This window comes from Mustela nivalis (genome assembly GCF_964662115.1).
Source record: "Mustela nivalis genome assembly, chromosome: 12".
NCBI lineage: Eukaryota > Metazoa > Chordata > Mammalia > Carnivora > Mustelidae > Mustela > Mustela nivalis.
This window is the reverse complement of record NC_139031.1, coordinates 90256550-90280954: the sequence shown is the minus strand read 5'-3', so window position 1 is coordinate 90280954 and position 24405 is coordinate 90256550. Positions and strand designations below refer to the sequence as shown.

The 24405-nt window shown below is 62.0% G+C and overlaps 2 protein-coding genes across 7 annotated transcripts; one reads left to right on the top strand and one right to left on the bottom strand.

Moving 5' to 3' along the window:
* Positions 1-3822: 3822 nt before the first annotated feature.
* On the top strand, positions 3823-11869 carry POLD2 (DNA polymerase delta 2, accessory subunit). Of its 6 annotated transcripts, none has more exons than XM_082692066.1 (11): positions 3823-3977; positions 5988-6260; positions 8417-8538; positions 8720-8843; positions 9100-9214; positions 9390-9588; positions 9872-9952; positions 10086-10243; positions 10466-10593; positions 10982-11083; positions 11446-11869. In XM_082692066.1, the coding sequence occupies exons 2-11, from the start codon at positions 6041-6043 to the stop codon at positions 11604-11606; spliced, it is 1410 nt and encodes a 469-aa protein (XP_082548192.1). In that variant the 5' UTR covers positions 3823-3977; positions 5988-6040; the 3' UTR covers positions 11607-11869. The 6 variants fall into 6 exon arrangements, with proteins under 6 accessions (XP_082548192.1, XP_082548190.1, XP_082548191.1 ...); XM_082692064.1 differs by lacking the exon at positions 3823-3977 and adding an exon at positions 4955-5089; XM_082692065.1 differs by lacking the exon at positions 3823-3977 and adding an exon at positions 5003-5503.
* Positions 11870-11995: 126 nt separating this feature from the next.
* Positions 11996-24067, bottom strand: AEBP1 (AE binding protein 1). The gene is made up of 22 exons (XM_082693261.1): positions 23989-24067; positions 21324-22062; positions 19362-19703; positions 18777-18839; positions 18579-18650; positions 18298-18432; positions 18142-18219; positions 17458-17535; positions 17186-17266; positions 17029-17082; positions 16028-16137; positions 15816-15955; positions 15486-15570; positions 15245-15389; positions 15063-15148; positions 14627-14750; positions 14241-14437; positions 13969-14148; positions 13406-13757; positions 13186-13325; positions 12991-13090; positions 11996-12816 (listed from the first exon to the last, which is right to left on the bottom strand). The coding sequence occupies exons 2-22, from the start codon at positions 21574-21576 to the stop codon at positions 12167-12169; spliced, it is 3465 nt and encodes a 1154-aa protein (XP_082549387.1). The 5' UTR covers positions 21577-22062; positions 23989-24067; the 3' UTR covers positions 11996-12166.
* Between the last annotated feature and the right edge of the window lie 338 nt (positions 24068-24405).

Sequence of the window (24405 nt, the reverse complement as noted above, 5' to 3'; positions counted from 1 at the left end):
CGGACCCCCTCCTCACTTCCTGCTTCCCCTCCCCGCCAACATGCACCAAGGCGCCTTGGTCAGCCCAGCGGCAGACAGCCTCGTCCCATTGGCCCTGCCAGGGCTGACTGGTGTGGGCCACCTCGAGTTCCTGCCAGGCTCCAACCACAGCACCCCCCTTGCCGTGGCCACTTCAAGAGATGGGGACCCTGCGTTGGGCCACAGGTGACTGGACTGGGGTGGCCATTACTCCCAGAGGGACACACAGACCTCTCCCAATCCTGTCTCTTAACTGGCTGGGAGAAACCATTCTCCAAGTTGGGAGTGTCTTTCTGTCCCTGTTGACACCAGAGCTACACACGTGCAGCCCAGCCCCACCGCGGCAGAGCAGCCCCTGGGAGGGGCAAACACTTCAAATGGTGGGGGTCTCCAACCAACCTTAGCAGGTTCCCGCCTCTGAACCCACTCCTTCGGAGGGGTACCCGCTCTTTTCTCCTCAGTCCCTCTGCCCCTACTCCCTGGGCTGGGATTCCTTACAAAAGTGTCATGCCAGAATTCCTTTCTCGCTGAAGGGGAAGATAATTCTAGAATCTGACAGCAGCGATCAAAATAGCCAACCAGGGGATTAGATGATGCTCTGATGTCTTTTATCTGCTCTGTCTCTGGCAGGACCATCGCGGAGTCTGGGAACACCCATCATTTATTTCTACTGGATCAACTAACACCCTCTTTTTGGGCAAAATCCTCAGCTGATATTGGTAAAATCCACAGCGCACCTCCCAAGATTCAGCTAGATCGCTCAAAACTTCTCTCTAGAATTATCAACGCCCTAAAAATACAGAAGTCCTTCAGGGCCTCAAGCCCATGACAGAGAATTTCGAGACTCAAGGCCTCACGATCCCCTGTACCAGTCCCTGTCACAACCCCACTTTACCTGGGAGGAAACCCAACAGCCAGGGACGGACCTTTGTCCAGGTCCCTGAGCGGGACCCCTCAGGCCCCTGCTGTTCCTAACCCCTACGTGCTGCTGGCACCCACTCCCACTGCAAACAAAGTTTCCACGGTAACTGGCCTGGGGGGTGCTTGGTTAGAACTCCGGTCGGTAAGTATAGCCCGTGTCTTTCTGCCTTCACTTGGGGAGAACAGCAGGACACCCCGGCAGCCCCAGGGGGGCACTGAGGGTCCTTCAAAGGCTGACTTGGATGACACAAAGTTTTCGACAGGCTGGACTTGGTTACAATGTGTAGAGGATTTGCTCTTCTGCTCCCTTCCCAGATGTCTTCACAGGGAGGCGGTGTCCCCTGTCAAACTTCCAGCCTGAAAGGGACCTACGGTCTCCAAAGAAAAGGTGTTGTTTGCCCAGACTCTGTTTTCGTGCCCAGAGCATCCACCTTGGAACAAGGAGTACCCTCCCGGTCCAGATGAAACCCTTCACAGCTGCTTATTGTTGAATCCCTGGGACAGCCTACAGGAAACTCCTCTAACCAGAGGCAGGAGCTTAAGGATTTGCTGACTTTTTTTTAAAGATTTTGTTTATTTGACAGAGGGAGCACAAGCAGGGGAGCAGCAGAGGGAGAAGGAGGAGCAGACTCCCCGCTGAGCAGGGCTCCTGATATGGGCCTCGATCCCAGAACCCTGGAATCATGACCTGTGGACATTTATACTGATGGCTGGCATGTCTTGGGGGTGGCTCAGGGCTTTGGAACATTCTAGAAACATCAAGGCCTCCTTACCTCCAATGGGGTAAGATTAAATATGTCTCCTGTGGGGGCGCCTGGTGGCTCTATCAGTTAAGGGTCTGACTCCTGATCTCAGCTCAGGTTTGATCTCAAGATTGTGAGTTCAAGCCCTGCATTGGGGGGGGGGGGGGGCTTGAGGAAAAAGGCCCCTGTGTCCAGAGCTTATGAGGTACGGCATTCTGCTGGCTGGCTTTTATTAAGGTTCCCTGGTGTTCCAGACTCGGCTCCCTGGCAGCTGGAGTCAACCCCCCGCTGATATTTCTGCCAGAAACACTGCTCTCAACCCAAACCTCTGCTGTGTTCCAAAGAGATGTCCTCCCAAGTGATAATTTGGAAAAACTGACAAGAGATGTTAATGTCAACTGGTCCCAGAAAAGGAAAAACAATATTGGAAATCTAATAATTTTTGGATCCATAAAGAGAGAACTCTGGTTTAGGCCAAATAACAATCTGGTCCTACCAGGAACTCTATAATTCCCTCCACTAACCACTGTACTTGCATTAAACCACCAGTCTACTGACAAAATGGTAGCACCATGGCCAACACCAGTGGGCAAATATGAGTGAGGCCACAGCAAGGGCCTTCCTCCCCTGTCCCAGCTGCCCGAAGTATGAATGCAGAGAAACCAGCTCATACAAATGGACCTCATACAGCTTCCCCATTCATGGGGGTCCGTATGTTCAGTCGTGTTTCCTTGTTTTCTCACTGGACCAGAGCTCTCTCTTGTAGACAGGGCGACATCTCTTCTGCAGTTAAAATTCTGTTAGAAAAGATTCTCCCCCACCTAGGGAAACCCTTTCACGCCTGATGGTTATCAGGGAACCCCCAGTCACGTCTGTGTGGTCTGACTGGCTTTACATATGCATACCAGGCTCACAGTCCTCAGGGTTAATAAGATGCACTAACAGCACTGTTAGGACTCAAGTGGCAAAAATCCGTGAAGACTTTCCAAAGCTTTGTGTTTGGCCTCTAAGTCTCCGATGCGCCCCCTGGGGGCCTCACAGATTCTTGAACTTTGGGGCAGTCACAGGATGTCCTTACACATGGCCCCCGACCCACAATTGATAAAGAAGAGCGATGCTTTAATACGGTAAAGGCCTAACTGCTCCAACATGGCATTGAGAAAACTGGATAGCTCTATGCAAACAAAAGAAGTTAAACCTTACGTAAAGCCATATATAAAAACTAATCGTATGTGAATCAAAGACCTAAATCTAAGAGCCACAACTGTAAAACTCTGAGAAGAAGCCATGGCCGGTAAACTTCACAATACTAGATTTGGCAGTGAGTTTTTGGATATGACCTCTAAGGGACAGGAGACCAAAAGAAGAACAGGTTATGATGGGACTTTAATACAATGAAAACTGTGTGCGTCACAAGACAGTGTCGACAGGAAAACCCGCGGAATGGCAGAAGATATCTGCAAATTACATCCCTGACAAGGCATTAATATCCGGAGCACATAAAGCACTCCTGAAATTAAAAAACAAAAACATAACCCACTGAAAACATGGACACAGAACTTGGGAATTTCTTCAAAGATACACAGGTGGCTAACAAGCCCATGAAAAGGCGTCCAACATCACTCATTATCAAGGACATGCAAATAAAACCCAACTGCGGCGGCACCGCACACCCCAGGAGGCAGGGTACGAGCAGAGCGCCAGAGAAGACCATGTGTCGGCCGCGATGTGTAGAACCTGAAGGACTGCACTGCGGCTTGGAAAGTGAAAGGGCGCAGCTGCTGGGGTGAGTGCGGCGGCCCCTCTGGAACCTGACCCCGAGGGACGGTGGACTTGCTCCAATTCCACCTGCAGGTATGTACTCAAAACCTGAAACCAAAACCTTGACGCATTGTGCTCACCCGCATCCAAAGCAGCGAGTTTCATGAGTCCCAAGAGGGAAACCAGCTAGGGCGCCTGGGGGCTCAGGTAATGACCGCAGGGTCCTGGGATGGAGCCCCACAGGGGGCTCCCTGGTCATCGGAGGGCCACCTTCTCCCTCTGCCCCTCCCCCACTTGTGCTCCCTCCCGCCTTGTCTCTGTCATAAATACGTAAAGGCAAGTATGCAAACCAGCTGAGTGTCCTGTCGGGCGGCCGGACAGACGAACAACTGCGCTCTGCGTGTACGAGGCGGTGCTGCTGGTCCTGAAACTCCGCAAGTTCCGACTCGCGGTCCAGCATGGACGTACCTGGGAGATCGTGACATAAACCAAACGAGAGAAGATGGACCCCGCATGGTTCCCGTCCGCGGGCACGTAAGCTGAGGCCCGGGGACAGATGGAGGCCTGGGGACAGACGGACGGACGGCGGCTGCTCAGGGGAGCAGGTGCGGCGCTCCGGGGCGCCGCGGTGAGGCCAGACGGTGCGGACGACCGGAAGGCGCTCGGAAGCCTCTGGGCCTTGCACCCCCCCGGGGGCTCCGGGGTCCGTCCTGCGTCGTGCAGACGCCCCGGCGCGAAGACGGCCCGTCCGGCTCGGCTCAGCAAGGAAACGCACCGACTTCCCGCAGCGCGCCGCGAAGCCTGCCGGGAGCCCTGCGCCCGCGCGTACCCCGCACATCCGGACAGACCCCGTCTCACGCGGCGACCACGGCTCGGGTTCGGGGGCGCGTCCCGCCGTGCCCTGCGCACTCAGCCCTCGCAGGCGGCATCGCGACGCGGTGGCGCTGTGGCCGCAGGACCCCGAGGCGGGCGCAGGGCTGCAGGCCGACCCCCCACGGGTGCAACCGCGCGGACGCCCCACACGCCCGCGACCGTCCGGGGCGCCACGGGATGGAGGGTGAGGGAGACCCCGGTGCGCGCGCCGGGCCACAGCCCGTCGGCGGTCGCATCACTAACCCCAGTCCGAAGCGTTCCTCTGCGGTTCAGGACCCCAGTCCCGGGCCCTGCCCTCCGCGGGCTGACCTCAGGCACGCTCCTCGGGACACGCAAGCGCGCGAGCCCCACGCCACCCCCAGGTCCCGCGTAGCCCGGGAAACCCGGAACGCGGCCACAAGCGGGGCGCTCGCGGACTGGCGGGAGGCGGAGGTGGGCGGGGCGGCGCGCGGAGGAGGCGGGAGGCAGGGCGAGGAGGTGGGTGGGGCGGCGCGCGGGGGTAGTGGGAGGCAGTGCGAGGTGGTGGGCGGAGCGGCGCACGCAGTTTGGCGGGAACCCGGCGAGGAGGTGGGCGGGGAGGCGTGCTGGATTGGCGGGAGGCTGTGTCGGTGGGCGGGCCCCGCCGTGATGACGGAACAGGAAGCTCGGCGACTGGTAGAAGGCGTTGGTGGGCGGGCACTAGTGAGAGGCGGTGCTCGGAGGTGGGCGTGGCGGCGAGCGCGGACTGGCGGGAGGTGGCGGGAGGTGGCGGGAGGCCCGCGGCCGACCATTAGGTAACTGAGGTCCTGCGACCCCGGGCCCGCGTGGCGGCGGCGGAGGCGGCGGAGGCGGCGGGGCCGGGGTTCCGGTGTCCGCGCGCGGCCCTGTAGGGTCCCTGCTGCACGCGCAGAGCCGAAGCCAGAGCGCGGCCCGAGGCCGGCGGGGCTCCTTCCGGGGCTGCGGCCCGGCTGCGCGCGTTCGGGCCGGAAGTTAGTGCGGGCAGCGCGGCTGCCAGGAGCGGGGCGGCCGAGCGGGGTCCGAACCGGGGTCAGAGCCGGGCCGCCGCGCTGGAACGGTACGCAGAGGAGGAGCGACCGTGAGGCGTGCCCTGCCCACGGCCCGGGAGCTCGTGTCCCAGGCATGGGGCGGACCGCGGACCTGCCGCGGCGGTCGGAAGGAGGACGCGCGAGCGCCCGGGGAGGGGGACGGTGAGACGGGAGCCGAGACGGCGGGGACGGGGGCCTGCGAGACCGCCACGTGCTGGCAGAGGCGGGGGCAGCGGAGTTGTAGGGACTCGGGTCTCGGTCACTGAAACGGGCCGGTCGAGCAGAGGGTGGCAGGCGTAGGTTTGTTTCCAACAGGCGTGTCTCCTGGGGGCGCAGGTAAAGGGAGGCTGGCCTCGTGCCCGACATGGGGCAGGGGCCGGGGGTCGTCTAGGTAGAGCGTGAGGCAGGCAGCGCCTTGCTGGTTTGGAGAGAGTCAGGACAGCCCCAGGTGGAACAAGCCTTCGGAGCCTTTCCGTCTCCGGTTTCGGATGAGTGTGACAAGGTGGACCGGCTGGCATGCAGCCTGGGCTGTTCTGAGCCACGTCTGGGCTGGCGTCCTCCTTCCATGCCCGCAGGTGCAGGGGAGACATGGTGGGAGAGCCATGGGGTGGGCAGGGGCTGCAGGGCTACATCTGTGTCTTCACAGTGACTGCCGCTGCCTGGGCCCAAGCACGGGGTTCTGAATGCGTCTGGCACACCATGTTCTCGGAGCAGGCTGCCCAGAGGGCCCACACTCTCCTCTCCCCACCATCCGCCAACAATGCCACCTTTGCCCGTGTGCCTGTGTCCTCGTACACCAACTCCTCCCAGCCCTTCAGGCTCGGGGAGCGCAGCTTTAGCCGGCAGTACGCCCACATTTATGCCACCCGCCTCCTCCAAATGAGGCCCTTCCTGGTGAGCCGCGCCAAGCAGCGTTGGGGTAAGTGATGCCTTCAGGCAAGTGCTTCCTGCCTGCCAGCCCAGAAGGGTCCGGGTGTTGGGGGGTGTTCTAGAGATGAGCGACCAGATCCAGCTGGGACCTTCTTTAGTTTACCCCCTTCCCGGTTGTCTTGGGAAAGCAAACCCGTTGGTGCCTCTGCTGCTTCTTCGGGTAGTTACAAGGATTAAATTAAGGAACCGGTGGCTTTAAAGGGAGGTTTAGTTCAGAGACTGGGATGAGGTGGGCTTTGTTCTCCTGGGAATAGTGGTCATCTTACTGGTGTAGGGATGTTCCCTGTCGGGAGAGCAGGATGCGTGCTTGTTTGCCTGCATGTGGCCACCCTGTGTCTCAGTGCGGCAGGCCAGGTACCTGGCACTGGGAGCCCAGGTCCGTGAAGACATGCCTCCCGCCTCGGGGGCTCCCTGTCCGCTGCTTCTCTGGGCCCTCCAGCCTGGTTGGGTCCCGTGGACTCTTCTGTCAGCACACATCTTCTTCCTTCTCTACTTCTTCCGTGACCTGTCCTGCAATTACGTTATTGATCGTGCAGAAAGGACCCGCAGTTTCAGCTTTTGGTCGATGTTCTGTACTCGGTCTTACTGTGTGTCAGAGCAGCTTTCCGGGCTGTTTTCAGTTCATCTGAAATGTTTACAGGTGGGACCGGTCTTCTCCATCCATGTGTGTTGGCCCCAGCCCTGGCCTTGGTGCTCCAGCTTGGGTCTCGGCTGTGGGGAGCCGTGGCACTCAGGCCCGTCCCACAGAGCCGGGGGGAATCGACTCTGGTGTCATTCCAGGCAACAAGAACTAGACCGTCACATGTGTTAGGGACATCTTGTATTGTCTACACCGCAGGCACAAGTGCAATGGGCATGTCCTCTGCCACAGAATGAGGTCTTCCTGTAGCTCCTGGTGGCCTTTCCTTGCTTTCCTTGAAGCCCTTGGGGACACCCTCCTCAAGCCCCGTGTCCCTGCCACCTTTTAGGTACCAGCAGCACCCGGTCTGGTGTGGCCTTGCCTTGCAGTCACCGCTGCTGTGGCTCCCATGGCTCCATGGCACTTGTCACTTGACTGCTGTCGTTTCTCTCCCTCTGGGTTGTACCCTTGGTGAGGATGAGATGGGCCGTGCTGTTCTCTCCCGGTGCTGGTGCCTGGCCTGATGCCCGCATGCCATCCAACTGCACACGTGTCCTGCCCTCGACGCAGGGATGTGTGGTTCTGCCTGATGCTTAGGTGTGCACAGTGGATTCCGGCTGTGCAACCTTGAACTGTCACTTAACCTCTCTGTGCCTCTGCTGCCTTAAGCGTGTGATGGGGCAGTAGCGTCTACCCTGCGTGTTGGCAGGCGCGGATGAGTTTCAAGGACAGTGCTTGGTGTGAAGCGAGGGCTTGGCAGTTGGGCTCCGGAGTTTGTTGTCTCTGTGGGTCTCTGGCATTTCTCTTTCAGCTGCTGGCGCTTTCCTTACCTCGTTTTGAACTACTAGCCTTCTCCCAGGGCGCAGCTCTGTGGAATGTTCTTGGTTATTCTGAGGCAGAAGGGGCAGCTGGGCTCCAGAAAGGACTGGTCCTGGGGTCACATGATCCCTTTGGCTCCTGGCAGCATTTTTCCCAGGCTCCGCGTCTTTCCTGACAAACCCACAGGCCTTCTGGGACTTGTGCTCCTTCCTCTTGCCTGCCTGGGTGAGCCCTGCACACTGAGCCTCTGTAGTTTTTAGGGCAGGGTGCTTCTTTCTGAGAGTGAGTGTTATGATTTTGGTGTAAGTGACGTAATGCTCCGTGTCACTTTCCTGGTTGCTCGTGCTGTCACGGACGGCATGGTCACAAAACCCAGCAGCTTAACACACCAGACCTGTATTCCCTGTTCATCCTGGAGACCAGGAGTCTGAATGCAGGTGCTGGCCGGCCAGGAGCACCTCCTCTTTGGCTCTCCCTGTTTCTGGCAGCAGCCGTGCTCCTGTCTCTGAGTGTCTGTCTTTCTTATGAGGACGTGGGACGCGGGAGCCCCGCCACGCCACATCTTTCTGTCTTCCTGGGGCCGAGGCTGCTCGTGTCAGAGGGTCTCTGTACTTGGTGGTCTCCTTCCCTGCAGAGGCCGGCCTGTGGGCTGCTGCGTGGTGGGCGGGGAGGCCACTGGGTCCCTGAGCCCGTGCCGTCGTGCCCAGGTGGTGGAGTCCAGGTAAAGAAGCTGTGTGAGCTGCAGCCTGGGGAGAAGTGCTGTGTGGTGGGGACCCTCTTCAAGGCCATGCCGCTCCAGCCTTCTATCCTCCGCGAGATCAGTGAAGAGGTGAGGTTGGCCGCTGCTCCGGGAGCACCGTCGGGACCACCAGCCGTGGACCCAGGGAATCAGGGCTGGGCCTCTGTCCCGGGGTGGGGGGTGGGGGGCGTCCGGAATCTCACTGATGGGGCCTGGGAGCCTTAAGACCCGGCCTCTGGCCCCACAACTCCCTCCCATCTCTGCCGTCCAGCACAACCTGCTCCCCCAGCCTCCTCGGAGCAAGTATATCCACCCCGACGACGAGCTGGTCTTGGAAGACGAGTTGCAGCGCATCAGACTGGAAGGCGACGTTGACGCGTCAAGGCTGGTCACAGGTGGGGGCGGGGGGGGGGTGGCCCACACCTGTCGCTGCAGGTGCAGCCCTTCCTCCCCAGAGTGGAGGCCCAGGGAGGGGGTCAGTGGTTCCTGCCTACATCCAGAGGTGGTGACCCCAGGATTCGGTCCTGAGTCCTCAGTGAGAATGTTCTGGTGTGGCAGAAAGGAACTAATTGGTTTTGCTGCAGGGGTGCCTAAAAGGAGGTGATAGCCTCTCAGGCTTCTGTCCTGGAGCCTGACACTGCTGCTCCCCAGGGACAGTGCTGGCCGTACTCGGCTCCGCGAGAGACAGTGGCAAGTTCGTCGTAGAGGACCACTGCTTTGCAGAGCTCGCCCCTCAGAAGCCCGCACCCCCCCTTGACACAGACAGGTGAGGAGCAGGCACTCAGGGGTCTGGCCGGTGGTCTGGGGGGGGTCACAGTTGCCAGGCTTCATGTCCTCTACTCACCCATGATGGTGGCAGAGCTCTGCCTGTGGCCAGGCTAGGGGCAGCAGTGGAACTCCCGCTCTCTGGGTGCACAGGAGGACCCTGACTTCCCCTGCAGGTTTGTGCTGCTGGTGTCTGGTCTGGGCCTGGGTGGAGGCGGGGGCGAGAGCCTCCTGGGCACCCAGCTGCTGGTGGACGTGGTGACAGGGCAGCTGGGGGACGAGGGGGAGCAATGCAGCGCCGCCCATGTGTCCCGGGTCATCCTCGCTGGGAACCTGCTGAGCCACAACACCCAGAGCAGAGATTCCATCAACAAGGTACTGTCCCCGCTTGCCCGCCTACGCACACTTGAGCCCCTCCTTCCCCAGGGAGAGCCGGGGTGCGGGGTTTCACACATCTGGTGGCCAGTGCCCCACAGTGATGCTGCGGTCTCTGCTCCAGCCCTGCTTTATGAGGGCGGGGGACCCCGTGGCACAGAATCCCTACCATCCCCGAGCAGTGGGCCTCTGCTCCGCTCTCCACTGTCCAGCCGGGGCTCTTAGTGTCCCTTTGACCTGAGCCTGCCTTGGGGCCTGACAGCCTGCGGACTTCTATCCCCAGGCAAAGTACTTAACCAAGAAGACCCAGGCAGCCAGCGTGGAGGCGGTCAGAATGCTGGACGAGATCCTGCTGCAGCTGAGTGTGAGCGAACTGGGGGCTGCCGGGGACGGGACTGGGGTCTGCATAGCAGGCACTGGCAGGTGGGCCGAAGCAGGGGATGGGGGCTTTGGAGGGCACTGGGCCCTGCAAGCTCCCCTGCCCCTGTGCCCTCCAGGCGTCGGTGCCCGTGGATGTGATGCCAGGCGAATTTGACCCAACCAACTACACGCTGCCCCAGCAACCCCTGCACCCCTGCATGTTCCCGCTGGCCACTGCCTACTCCACGCTCCAGCTGGTCACTAATCCCTACCAAGCCACCATTGATGGAGTCAGGTAGCTGTAGCCACACCCCCATATGACACCTGGCCTCAGGCCTCAGTGGCACCAGGATGGGAGGGTTGGGTCCAGGGCTGCAGAGGGCCCACCAGATCTGGGCTCTTTCTTAGAGTCGGCTTGGGACACCCACTGTGAGAGTGCCAGGTGAGCTCGGGGCCAGCTCCTTTGGGAGCACAGGCAGTGGCCCCATGCGGGGATCAGCTGAGCCTTGCCTTGCAGATTCCTGGGGACATCAGGACAAAATGTGAGTGATATTTTCCGGTACAGCAGCATGGAGGATCACTTAGAGATCCTGGAGTGGACCCTGCGTGTCCGTCACATCAGCCCCACAGCCCCAGACACACTAGGTAATGGGACTCAGCCACATGGGGTGGGGCCAGAGGGCCAAGGGAGTCCTGTTCAGGGGCCTTGATGTCCAGAGGGTTCGCAGCCTGGAAAAGCTTCACGCTAGTTCTGGAATCTCCCCTGGAATCTTCGGGCTTCCACCGTCAAGGCGCTGTGTAGGGCCAAAGACCCTGGAGAGCATATTGGGAGCTCTGGGTAGAGCCTGGCGCCCTACCACAGTGGCCACCCAGCAGGGCATGCTGACCTGACCCCAGGGCCATGGGGCTGTGGCACAATGGGCAGGGCTGCTACCAGCACAGCCCGAGTGGGTATGAGGGGGCGGCGCCCCAGCTGCCCTGACTGGGCACCGTGTAGAGCTGAGAAGCTCCAGTTGCTGTGGGCTTCCTCCAGGATGCTACCCCTTCTACAAGACCGACCCATTCATCTTCCCGGAGTGCCCTCACGTCTACTTCTGCGGGAACACCCCTGAGTTTGGCTCTAAAATCTTGCGAGGTGAGTCCTACCTTCTGGGGGCTCTGGGCCTGGGGTGTCACGAGGGACCGTGTCCTGGGGACAGGGCTCAAAGAGGACACCTCCCTGGAGTCCCCGGGTCCTGTGGGTAGCTGACTGAGCATGTCCGAGCAGGGGCTGATCAGTCCGCACCTGTGCAGCAGGCTCCCTGCCCACCTCTGGTCAGCAGGGCTTTAGACTTTGACCTTCATGCTGCTCTCGGCCCTTTGTCTGGTCCAAAGGGGCTTCTGTGGCCAGCACCCCGACAAGGCTCATGGGGAATTCCTGTTTGCTTCTGGTGACTTCTGTTGGAGCCAGGGCCCACCCAGAACCTAAGTGGTAGTGCCCGTGTGTCTTCTTTACAGGACCAGAGGACCAGAGGGTGCTGTTGGTGGCTGTCCCCGACTTCAGCACCACACAGACTGCCTGCCTTGTGAATCTGCGTAGCCTGGCCTGCCAGCCCATCAGCTTCTCAGGCTTTGGGGCAGAGGACGAGGATCTGGGGGTCTTGGGTCTAGGGCCCTGACTCAGAGACCCCAGCTATCTGTTCCATGTGACACTGACCCAGCAGTGGCATTTGTTTCTTAAGAAAAGCCTGATTGGGACGCCTGGGGCGCTCGGCCCATGGAGCAACCAAGTATTGATTTTGACTCAGGTCTGATCTCAGGGGTGTGAGATGGAGCCCTATGTTGGGATGGGCGCTGGCAGTGGAGTCAGCTTGTAAGTCTCTCCGCCCCTCCCCCTGCGCCCACTCTCTTTCTCTAAAATGAATAAAGTCTTTAAAACAAAGCCTGACCAGTGTGCTGGTGTTGAGCCCCAGGCAGAGATTAGGCCGACCCAGGGCCCTGGCGGGGCATGCCGCTCTCCCTCCCCCTCCTCCCACCTCCACCCTACCCCAGTGCTCTGCAACAGGTGTCTGCCGTGAGCTTGCTTTATTGGTGAGGTTGTCGGGGCAGATGGCTGAGCAGTCCGTGCGCACGGGGCCCTGCAGCGCCCTGACCATCCAAAGCAGCCTGGCTCCTCGGTGTTGCCCTGTGCGCGTCCCCTCCCGGCCCGGTGACCTCGAGGCAGGGGGCTTCCCTGTGCTCAGAAGTCCCCAAAGTTCACTGTGTAGGTTTCGGCTGTAGTGAAAGCGAAATCTGGGCCCATGACCACCACCACCTCCTCCTCCCCGTGGTCCTCCTCGTGGTCCTCCTCGTGGTCCTCCTCCTCCGGCCCCAGCTCTGTCCCAAACTCGGTCACCACCTCCGTGTAGGTCTCTGTCTCCAACTCCTCCCAGCCCACTGTAGTGGCCTCGGGCTCAAAGGGCCAGGGCCCCAGGCTGGCGCTGTGGGTGGGGGAGGGGATGAGCGAGGGCGCTGGGGGCAGCGTGACGGAGGTGGGGGGCGCAGCCGTCCCGGGGGTGCCGGGGGCGGGGGTCGCAGTGGCGTTGAGGCGCCGGAGCCGCAACTGCTCGCGCATGCGCAGCCGGTACTGCAGGCGGCGCTGCTGCATCCGCCGCTGCTGGGGAGTCATGGGACGCGAGGGGTCGATGCGCGGGATGGGCCGGTTCCCATTCATGGCCATGATCTCACGGATGCGCTTCCAGTTGGAGCGCGCCAGGATGAAGTTACACTGGGTGGCCCCGATGTCGTAGTCCACGTTGCAGGTCTTGGCACTGGGGGTGTAGCCCTCGGCGTGGGCCGTGACGCGGTATTCACCGGGATTCAGGATGCGCCAGTAGTCGCCGCCGCTCGCTGCAGAGGGAGGCTGGCGCTGCTGCCCAGGATGTGCGCTCCCAGCCCCCAGCCCTCCCTCCGCCTCCCGCGGACCCTGGGGTGGGCGGTGGCGCCGCGGACGGTCTGGCCGAGACCTTGCACAGATCTGCCCCCGCTTTAAGCAGGAGGGGTGGCCCCATGCGCACAAGGTACCTGTCTTCACGCCGTGGTTAATGCCGCTCACAGAGATGGTGGCGTTAGCGATAGGGATGCCCTGCTCATCCGTCACAACCCCCTTGATGCCCCGGTGAACCTGCAGAGGGACACAAGGTCGGGTGTCCCCTTACAGGCCCCACACAGCTCCTGTGAGCTCCCAGGGACCCCAGCCCAGGCCAGTGCCCACCCCACCTGCTCCATGAAGGTGAGCAGAGCCTCCTTGTTGTTCTCCCACTCTCGGGGCAGCTCACTCTCATGGGGGAACTTGTCGCAGCCCAGGTAGATGGAGAGCTCCAGGCAGTTGGTGTGCAGGTAACTGAAGTCGTTGATGGCTACTCAGGGGCAGACAGAGCCACAGTCACTCATGGGCCCCGCCAGATCCCCCAGCCCGGCCCCTCCCCGGCTGACTTACTCCCAGACCGGGGGTTCCACTTGGCCCCGTTGACGATGCCCATGCCACTGGTGTAATCTTGTGCTTGGCACCCTCCCCGATACGGCTCCGTCATGGTGAGGTGGGCAGACGCGAAGGAGATGGCCAGCCAGCGGAAGATGGCGTGGTCCGGGGTCTCCTGGGCCTCAGATACCTCATCCTCGTCTTCTCCCCGGGCAGCTGCCATGGCCGCAGCCAGCAGCTGCTCCTGGGTGGGGGTCCGGGCCATGTCGTAGGGGTAGGACACAAGACGCTCACCACCATTCAGGTTGGCCCCCAGCACAAAGGGGTTCTTCTCCATCCAGGCAATGATGGCTCGGACCTCTGTGGATACCTGGGGATGGCCAGTGCGTGAGGTTGGAGACACAGCTGCCATCATCCCCCTTGCAGAATGCACCCCCATACTCAAGCCCCCTCTGTGCCCCCATGCCTCGGTCGGCCCAGTCCCAGCCTCAGTCCCCCACCAGCCCACCCCCTAGTCCAGAGCTCAGGACCCCAGGGTCTGGGCTGCTCCCCTAGGCCTGCTAGCCAGACTGCGGCCTCACCGTGGCATCTGGGGAGAGGTAGCGTTCAGGAATGGGCAGGTTGTTGTTGGGGACCCGGTAGGGGACCCATTTCCTCTCCTCTGCTCCCCAGAGCACAGAGTTGAGATCTGGGAAGTCCTCATAGATGTCAAAACCTTCCTCAGTCCACAGCCCCATCGCCCAGTTCCCAAACTCAGAGCCCTGGAGGAACGAGCAAGGTTGGTGTCAGCCTGCCCCCCACCCCCCGCCCTGTCACCCTTACCCACCAGCCCAGCGTCTGCTCCCCCACCCACCATCTGCGCTGCCACCTCGTAGCCGTCGGGGTTCAGTGAGGGCACCAGGTGGATGCGCGTGTCCTGCACCAAACTGCGCACGCGGGGGTTCCCATCGCGGTACTCGCGGCACAGGTACTGCATGAGAAGCAGCAGCAGCTCTCTGCCCAGCACCTCATTGCCGTGGATCCCAGCTGTGTATCGGAACTCAGGTTCCCCTGCAAGTGCAGGAGCCTCAGCAACCTCCCAGGCCCCAGAGGAAGCACCCACCCAGGGGGCTGGGGGCAGCTGAGTCTTGCTGGGCCCAAAAAGGCAGACTGGGACCCCCAGAGAGGCTCTGAGATAGGCACAGGGACCAGCTGCAATGCCAGGGAGGGCAGGCCTCCAGGGGGTTTTGGGTCACACACCAAGCTCGTGATCCCCGGGGTTGTCCGAGATCTCCATGGCATAGATCTTGAGTCCGCGTGAGCTCTTTCCCAAGCTGTACGTGCGGGTAATGGTGGGGCACTCCTCGTTCACCACCTTCATCAGCTGGGCGCAGGAGAGGGCACTGAGTCACACACCCCACACCCACAGAGGCAGCCCTGCACGCAGGCAGCGCCACGCCTCTTCCACCACCCTGGTCTGTTCCGTGGGGAAGGTCTCTGTGGTGGGAGTGGCCCCTGCGGGCCACACTAGCTCCTCTCGGGTACCAGCACCAGAGGGAGAGGACCTGTGGTTTTCCCCTGCCTGAGGCGAGGGCCAGCCGACCCCCCGCCCAGGCAGGCTGCATCTGGGAGCCCTGACCCCAGTCGCCGGACAGCCTCTTCCTGCCCCTGCGCCGACCCGGGGACAGGCCCTCACCTGGCGCATGTCCTTGTAGCTGTGGTGCCGGAAGTCCAGGTTGTCGGTGGCCACCACCTCGTTCTGTGTGTAGTAGCTGTGGACAGCTGCAGCAGGCGGCCGGGGCCCTGAGCGGGCCACCCACCAGCCCCTCCACCCAGGCCAGCCCCCCACCAGGCTGCCCGCCGGCCCCCTGCACTCACGAGTCACTGGACACCCCAGAACCTCCAGGCGCATGCACAGGCTGCCGTTCCAGGTGAGAGGGTAGACGCGGATGAAGCGGGCCACCACCGGCTCTGGGAGCTCGCTCAGCACGGGCGTGTCCTTGTCCACGTTCCCATGGAAGGTCTGGGGAGAGGCTGGGCTCAGAGCAGCCCCCCCACCCCTGCCAAGAGCCACTCCCAGTCCCAATGCCAGGGCACAGCCACGAGCTCAGGTGCCCACCATTTCCTCGTAGCCGTTGGTGTACATAGTCCACGTTTGGCTGTCGTTGCTGAAGCCCACGAAGAAGGAGGTCACGAAGTCATCACTGGGGAGCAGATGGCGGTCAGGGCAAGGCTTCTCTCCCTACCCCAGGTCCCAGGGCCTCAGGAGCTGGCAGGGGCATGTGGAGCTTGACCTGGGTGGCAAGAGTGCCTCCCACACCCGCTATGTGCCACAGTGGGTGATCTGCTCAACCACGAGGATTGGGCGTGGCACATCCTGCATGGGATGCAGTCCTGTGCCCAGGGCCATCCATCCCTCAAAAAGTGCCTGGGAGTCTGGCTGACATACTGGATGCTGGAGTCACGGCCCTGGGTGATGATGCCCGTGAACTTGGTGATCCTTCTGGTGTCGACCTCAATCCACTGTCTCTGAGCATCGTCCTCAGCACACCAAGCCCCATCGTAGTAGTCATCCTCGGTGGCCCCAGCCTGTTGGGGAGTGGGTTGAGCAGGGGGAAGAGCGCCCGGGCCAGCCGAAAGACGGACGACCCCGACACCCACCTGTATGTTGAGCCGGCCTCGCTGGGCACCCAGGCCATGGCGCAGCATGGACGAGGCCCGGATCTGGTTGTCCTCGATGCGGTGGGACTCCATCCCAATGGGGGGACACTCTAGGGACATGGCACCCAAGGCTGGTGGCCCAATAGCTCTTCCACTTCCTCCCAAAATCCAGAACGAGGAGCCCAGAGCCCGCGCCCAAGCATCAGAGGATGCTCGTCAGGGCAGCCGCACCCTAGCCTGTGCTTCCCCTCCCCGGGACTCAGCTTCCTCCTCCTGAGAACTGGCAGGTGATGCTGGCTCCAAAGGGCCCTGGGGCTCACATGAAATTACAGAGAACGGCAGGCGTGGAGCTCAGCCCCTCCCAGCCACACATACCCACCCCCCCGCGCTTCAGGGGCTCCTGCACACTGCCTTGTGCTGTGAGTTCTATCCCCAGAGAGTGATCCCAGGGCACAGATGCTCCAGGACCTGTCCCTCCTGGGTCCCAAGACTTTAAGAGCAGGAAAGGGTTCTGGAGGCCTGGAGCATCATCGGGAATTTCAGGTTTGGAACCCACGCGTGGCTTTGGGTCATCTGTCTAGCACCCTTACCCTGCTGCCACTGCATGGACCCCAGCCCCCACAACTCCCACACTCCCCAGTCTCCCCATATACACCAGCCCCCCACATACACCAACCTCCCCCACATACACCACCCCCAACCCCCCACACTCCCCAGCCCCCCACATATATGAGTTCCCCACATAGTCCCCAGCCCCCACTCCACAGATCCTACATACACCAGGTCACACACACCAGCCCCCCACATACCCCAGCCCCCACATATACCAGCCTCCACAACACTTCACAGCCCCCTCAATCCCCAGCCCCCACATATACCTGCGCTCACCTTACTGCAGACTCCCCACACTCACACACCCATCCCCACATAACCCAGCCTCCCCACCCGCAACCCACACACCTGCTCTCCAGTCCCCTGCAGCCCCCAGGACCCTCACTCACTGACTTTCTCGGTCGGAGCCCACTCCTCCTCCAGCTCCTCACCCTTCCGGGGCCCTGGAGGCAACAAAGGGAGATGTGGTGCAGAGGGTCCTGGGTCTCAGCGCGCACTCGCTCTCTCACAGACGCCCGGGCAGCGAGTCCAGCCCCAGACGCACACCTTTGTGGTCCTTGCCCTTCTCCACGCTCCACTTGTCATCCTTCTCGTCCTCCTTGGGGCTGCCCTCCTTTTTGGGTTTCTCTGAGTAGTGGAAGGTAGAAGCCATCTTAGCCCTGGGCTTCAGAGGGCGAGGAGTCCGGGGTCGGGCCTGCAGGGCTGGGGGGCTCGAGGGTCAGGCCATGGGGGAGCTGGGAGGCTCAGGGGTCAGGCTGCAGGGGGAGCTGGGGGGCTCGGGGGTCAGGCCGTGGGGGGAGCGACGCGGCAGCACTCACTCAGCTCCTCCTTCTCCTCGTCTGTCTCCAGCTCAGCGTGTGGCTTCCCGGGTCTGGGAGGCCCGAAGTAGTAGTCCACTGTGGGGAGGCAGAGCCCTGCTGTGGCCCAGGTGCTGCCCCCAGGGGCCCCTCTGTAGACCAGAGCTCCTGGGTCCACAGGAGCCTGGCCAGCAGGACCAAGCAAGAGGGAGAGCAGGAGGAGGTGGGATCAGGGTGGGCCTTGAGGAATCCAGGTAGGCAGGGATGCGTAGGGAGGGTCTCCTGGAGGAGAGGCTGTCTAGGCACAGGTGGGATGAGCCCAAGTCGGGGAAGTCACCAGCCTGGCTCAGGAGGGCATGGCCTGGGGAAAGGTGAGCCATGGAGTCCTGGGCAGGGAGTGGGGCGCACACAGGACACACCTTAAGTGACACCGGACGCCTGTAGCCAGGAAGGGCTGGTCTTGAATGGGAACTGAGTTGGGGCCAAGGGTCAGTGGGAGGGATTGGTGGGGACCTGGGGGCAGGAACCTTTTCAGGCCCCTGTGGACACAGGCACAAGAGGGAGAGGATGGTGACTGCCCAGAAGGAACTGGAGTCCCGCGCGGTGATGGGAGCCAGGGGCTTCGAGTGGCAGGACCCGTGGCAAAGCAACTCCCACCAGAAAGCACAGGAAGCAGGGGCGTGGTGGGCCGGGCCGGGCACTTACTGTCGTCATAGTGAGGGATCACATAGCCATCCCCATAGTCAGGGGGCAGGGGTGGCGGCAGCGGCTTCGGAGGTGGCTCTGTGGAGGTGGGAGGCAGGGGTGGGCCCAGAGCCCCCGCGCCGGGCAAACCCCCGCCCCCCGGGGTCCCCATCCTACCGATCCTCTCCTCCGGGGCCTCCAGTCCGGGCCCAGGCGGCTTGGCTTTCTCTTCCGGGCGTTCCGGCCAGGGCCGCTCGGGCCTCCTCCTGGTGGGGGGTGGCCGGGGCCGCTTCTGGCGTCTGATGTACTCAACTGAAGGGGAGGGTGGGCTCTGAGCCAGTCCAAGGGCCCCCCTCAAAGGCAGGGGGGCTGGGAGGACAGAGTTTCTGGGAGGGCTGACCCTCGGTGGACCCGGGGCCAGGGGTGCGGATCCAGACAGGGGCAGGGGGGCCACTCACAGTCCTCGTAGTCCTCCCTCTCTATCTGGTCGTTGTAGTCCAGGGTGGGCGGCTCGGTCTCCTCCTCTGGCTCTGGAGGAAGTGCTCATAGCTGGCTTGTGGAAGACACTCACTGATGCCCCTCCCCAGGCCCACTCTAGAAACCCAGCCAGCCTAGGCAGCGGGTCCCCCAAGGCTGGGAGGACATTGCCCACTCACCAGACTGGCGCTCCAAGTCAGTTTTTTCTTCTGGATCCAGCCAAGGACCTGGGAGGGCCCCACCTGCAAACACAAAGCCCCCAAGCCAGTGGACAGGAAGCCCACCCTGACCACAGCTCGTACAGGGAGCGCCCACGAGACCTAGACCATGCCGACATCTCCTGGAAGCCTGAGCTCACTCCCAGGAGGCCTAGACTATTCTGGCCTTCAGCACCCAGTTGGTGGCTCCTGGGGCTGGAGAGCTGGAGGGTTTTCTGGGGAGCCCAGGCCCCAGCAGGAGGGCAACCCAAAGGCCGAGGGCCCCACAACACACAGGAGAAGGGATTCAAGTGGGGCCCAGAGGACAGATCCAGGATACTGGAATCAAACCCCATCCACAAGGCCACCAACACCCCTACCCAAAGGAGGCAGCCGCCCCAAGGGAGGTCCAACCAAAGAGCTACATTCATGACAACAACAAGTCTATGGGGCCCACCCTGAGTGGCCCTCAGATCTATCTGCAGGAAGCAGGGGCCTAGGGATGCCCTCCCCCTCCCAGTTGCCTAGCAGTCAGAACCCCACAACCCCAGGAGAGCCTGCACACACCTCCCTCCTGGGGCAGCTCCTCAGGGCCGGGGCTGGGGGGTAGGGGCCGAGGCCACCACAGGGTTTCTGAGGGGGTGGGGGTGGGGGGCCTCTTCCCAGTCGAGGGCCTCTTGGTGGCTTTGGGTGGCTTCTCTTTGGGCTTCTTGGTGGCCTTGGGTGGCTTCTCCTTGGGTTTCTTGGTGGCCTTAGGTGGCTTCTCCTTGGGTTTCTTGGTGGCCTTAGGTGGCTTCTCCTTGGGTTTCTTGGGTGGCCTGAGGGACCCTTCCAGGGGCTGCTTGGTGGCCTTGGGGCCTTTGTCCTTCTTCCCTTTCTTCCCTTTGTCTTTGGTCTTGTCCAGAGGTGCTGTCACAAATGCAGACTTATGTCAAATCAATGGAGACTTCACTCTGTACCTCACGGGGCCCCCAAGGTGCCCACAACCAGGGCACAGCAGCTCTTGCTAGTCCCGTGTTTCTTGGATTGGGAAAAAGAGAGGTTAAGTAGCTCGCCCTTGTGGCGGAGCTGTGATAGGAAACCAGGCTTCCCATCCGCAGTCCGCAGCTCTGTCTGCAGCTCTCAGCCACCAACACTGCAGCTTGGCCAGGGGAAGCAGGCCCTCACCCTCCCACCTGCTTAAACTCAACAGAGGCCCATTACCATGCTCTCCTTCCCCATGCATCCACTCAGCTGACCAGGGGGCATTATACTGTGTGGGGCACAGAAGGGACAGAGAGGCGATTGAGCGATCCAGGCCTGGGGGAGTGCCCTGTCTAAAGGGGAAGGAGGTCTCACCAGTGCCAACTATCACAGAGTTAAGGGCCAGGTCCTGGGGCCTCCCTGAAGCTCCCCGCAGAGCAAGAAAAAGGTCACTCGTGCCCGTTTTAAGAAGTAAGGGGTCTGCTGTGGGTTGGCTGCTCTAACCAAGAGGGGGTCCAGGGGGCAGGAGGACAGGCAGGCACTGACGCTGCCCCCTCAGAGTCTGGGGGAGGAAGCAGGAGCGGGGCACGGGGCACTCTGTGGGAGTCCTCCTGGCCCCTGAGAAAGTGCGGTGCGGTGCCCGAGATCTAAACACAGAAAAATTTACAGAATGCACACAGCTGGGAGAAACAGAGCTGCCACCGCGGCATCCAGGAGGCCAGGACAGCAAGCCTGGAATGGGGAGTAGAGGTGGGGAGGGGAGGCCATGTTGGGTCCTAGGATCCGCCTCCAAGGGGTGGGGAAGGAGCCAGGAAAGATCTAGAAGAGGACACAGGGGAGGGGCTGCTGACCTCAAGAATGATGGATGGTGCCTGGAGTCTCCTGGGAGAGAGAGATCAACAGGACCCTTGCCCCCCTCCACAAAGTCACCACAAACACATGAGATTTATTGACAACTGATTATGTAAGAAGCCCTGGGCCGCATGCCCTGTGATGCTCAGGGCGGTGAATGCACTGTCCAGAGAGGGCAGGGCGCTGCCCACGGCTCCCTGCAGCCCCCTCACCTGCCTCTGCGCTCTTGGAACAGGAGGCTAGGCAGGAGGCTGCTTGGAGCCCTCCCAAGGGAGGTCTGAGGCTGGGACTCTGGGGGTGGTGTGGGCACAGCCAGGGTGTGCCACACACAGGCCCCAAGACCACATGAGGGCAACTCACAGGACAGACCTGGGGAGGGGGCAGCCAAATCCCCAGGTGGCTCAACGCTCGTCCTTGGGGGGGCTGGGGTGCTGGAGGTGAGACCAGGAGGGTGCAACCGTGAGGCAGCAGACCTGCTAGATATGTCTCCATGCCCAGAGGGCTGCAAGCCAGCCCTGACCTCTGCCTGGCGCAGTCTCCTGCCAGACATCTGGGCTCTCTTGGGCCTCATGGAGAAGACTGGACAGCAGCCAAACCCCTGCCAGGGCCTGCCCTTGTCACCTGCGACGAGGGGAGCCCAGAGGTCCCCCATCGGGCGCAGTGGACCAACCGCACCCCCACACCCCCTCCCCCGCACGACCCTGGAGATCTTACCTTCTTTGGCTACCCCCAGGCGAGCCCCCGGCTTGTCTCCCGTCTGGGCTTTGCGGGCGCGCAGGGTGGGCTCGGGGGGCGGCGGCACCTCCAGGTTGTCCTCCCGGGTCTCCGGCTCCAGCTCCGACAGGAAACCCTCGAGGAACTCCTCAATCTCGTCGTCGGTCAGCACCGTCTGCGGGCACCCCCCGGGGCACAGCGCCAGCAGCGCCAGGAGGCAGCCGAGCAGGGGCGCCCCGCGCACGGCCGCCATGGCCGGGGCTCGCGTGGGGGGGCGCCGGGGGTCCCGGGGTGGGGGGGCAGAGGAGTCCCGCGTGGGCCGGAGCTCCGGGGTTGGCAGAGGGCTCCGGGAGGGGGCGGGCGGGAAGATCCGGGGTGGGGCGAGAAGGCTCCGGGCCGGGCAGGGGCTCGGGGAGAGTGGGGGCTCAGGGGGGGCCGGGGACCTCTGCGGCGCTGGTGGCGGCTGGGAGCTCCGGCCCCGCGTGGCGAGCTCCCGCGCGGACCGCCTCTCCAAAGCTCCAGTGGCGGCCGGGGCGGGGGCGCTGGGGCTTCCGGAGCCGGCTTCCCCCACCCCTGGGGAAGGAGGAGGAGGAGGAGGAGTCGGGCGTGGACAGAGGGGCTGCGGGGGCGGGGGGTGGCGGGCGGCGGTCTGTCCTGGCGCGGTGCGCGCTTGGCACTTTCCGAAGCGGTAACTGGGGCTGGCGTCCCCGGCCTGAGGCTGGCGCCTAGGACAGAGGACCTGGGGTGCGGGGGGTGTGCGGAGGGAGGAGCTGAGGGGACGCGGGTCTTGAGGGCGCAGGTCCTAGGGGTCCACGCCGCCTGCCCCGCACGCTGGGTCTGCAGCAGCTCACTCGAGTGGGACCGGGAGGCGGGATGCAGGGAGACCAATGGAGGGGGTCGGGAGCCGAGACGGCAGAGTCCAGCCGGGGCTTCTGGCCTCCGAGATCCTCCCCATCTCAGGGCTCCGGACCGGGACCCGCTGTGAGGGCTCCCGGCCAACCCATCCTTCCCTCTCTCCGGAGGCTGGGGCTGGCAACCCTGTGAACGGTCACCAGCTTTCCTTCAGACGCCCAACTAATTTACCGGGCCGTGGGCCACGTGCGGGTGCCCGGTGAGGGACAGCTCTTAGGGAACTCGCTCCCTAGCGGCAGGCAGGTTCGAGCCTCCCCCAGGGCAGGCGGATTGCTCTGCTGGGGCTGGGAGCCTCTCAGAAATGCCCCCCTCTCCCTGGGTCTTGGCAAACAAGGGCAAGTTTGGAAGGAGGCAGAGAGAGTAGGGAGGGAGGGGAGTCCTTTCCCATTGTATTAACTTTGTGTAGAATTCACAGGACCCCAACTCAGCATTCACACAGCGAGCTGAAGGGGTTCTTGCCTGCCCCACACCTGAGTCTCCTCAGCCCACTTATGTGGCCTCTCCAGCAAACAACATAGCCCCTGGTCAAGCCCGGAAAGATTTACCCACAGTGCCTGTGAGCCCAGCGGCATGTGGACCATACAGGGCGGGGGGGTGGGGTGGTGGTTCGAAGACAGAGTAGACCAGACAGGGCCCCTGAGGGCCCAGCTAGGGAGAGACTTGGCGTGCCTTTAACCCAGCAAAGCTGTGTGCTGGGACATGCCACAGGGACTGTCCCTCGACACTGAGGTAGGAGGTGCTTCTGTCTGGGGCTCGTCCCCTCCCTAGAGTTCCTTCTGTTTCCTGCAGTGAACACTGCCTTGCCTTGGGACACACGGCTTTTGCATCGGCTCAGACCCCAGCACAGACAGCCCTCCTGTGCCTCTTACCATAACCTGGTTTTTAAAGACTGTTCACAGCAGCTCTAGCCGCCGCGTGGGCCTGGGAGCACAAGTATTGGGTAGTCAGAGAATCTCGGAACCCATCAGTAGTATCTGTATGGGTGCCTGCCTAGATCTGTGAGTCCAGAATAGATTGGTAATGTCTGCCATGGGTGCTGGTGCAGCCCATTAGGACACGTGTGTTTCCACAGGCTCCTTGAAGGTCAGCTGGCCCCACATGGGCCTCACAGCTGAGGCTGGAGCTCCCCGCAATGAAGGAGCGAGAAAGTGCGAGAAAGCACCGTGGGATTCAGTGGGTCAAGTTTGGCAGCAGTCAGCCCTGAGCCAAGGTTGTCTGGGAGGCTTTGGCCCCCTGAAATGGGTGGGAAAATCCAGGAGCCCCTGGGATGAACCACAGGCAGTTTGGTCCTCGGACTAACGGGAAAGAGAAGGGGCAGGTCAGGAAGCCCCTGGGCCCCTGCATGCAGCCACAGCCAGCCAGAGGGACACTGTGGGGGCTGCCGGCTCAGCCCCCCGGACCAGGAGCAGACCCCGGGGAGGCTCTGTACCCCTTCTGTTCAAGGCCCTTCCTTTACTCGGCACCGGTTCACCTTCGTCCGTGCTTGAAAGGCACTGGGGTTGTGTCAAGGTCTGGTCCCTAGGGTCCCACCCCAGCTCTGCCATCCCAGCCATCTGAGGGCATGAGGAACCCCTGCCCCCAGCCTTAGATGGTGGTGCAGATGGGAGCACGTGCTATGCCTGGTAGGCTGTCAGCAGTGAGACATGCCAGCGCCTGTTGTCTCCCCCCAGAAACCACGCCGCCCTCCTGAGCTGTCCAAGCACCGCCGAGCCCCTGCCCCCAGCCAGCGTCCTTGTCCCTGCTCTGTACTCACCCTGTCATGTGTCCCCAGGCCGGTCCTGGCCACAGAGATGAAGCAAGCTCTTACCCGTAAATGTCCTCTTTGAGCCTCTGAATCATCATTCTTGAAACTGTCTTGGAATTTGCTCTGTGGCCCCCAGTTGAGTGTGTCAAGCAGGGAGGCTCGAGGCCGGGGCGGGGGGACGTCACTTCCCTGGGAATGCTTCTGAGTTCAGCTGGCTCACACATGGATCAGATTTGGGCCCAACAGCCTCTGCCAGGGAAAATAGAAACCGTAAAAAAAATGAGAAAGGAATAGAAAGAAACTTTTCCTTGGCCACAGTGAGTCACCAACGGGAACATGAGCAAAAGCCTTGTGGGGAGCTGGGCAGGGGGTGGGGGTGGGGAGTTGGGGGCCCTCTGCCCCCAAGTGTCCGGGCAGGTGGAGAGC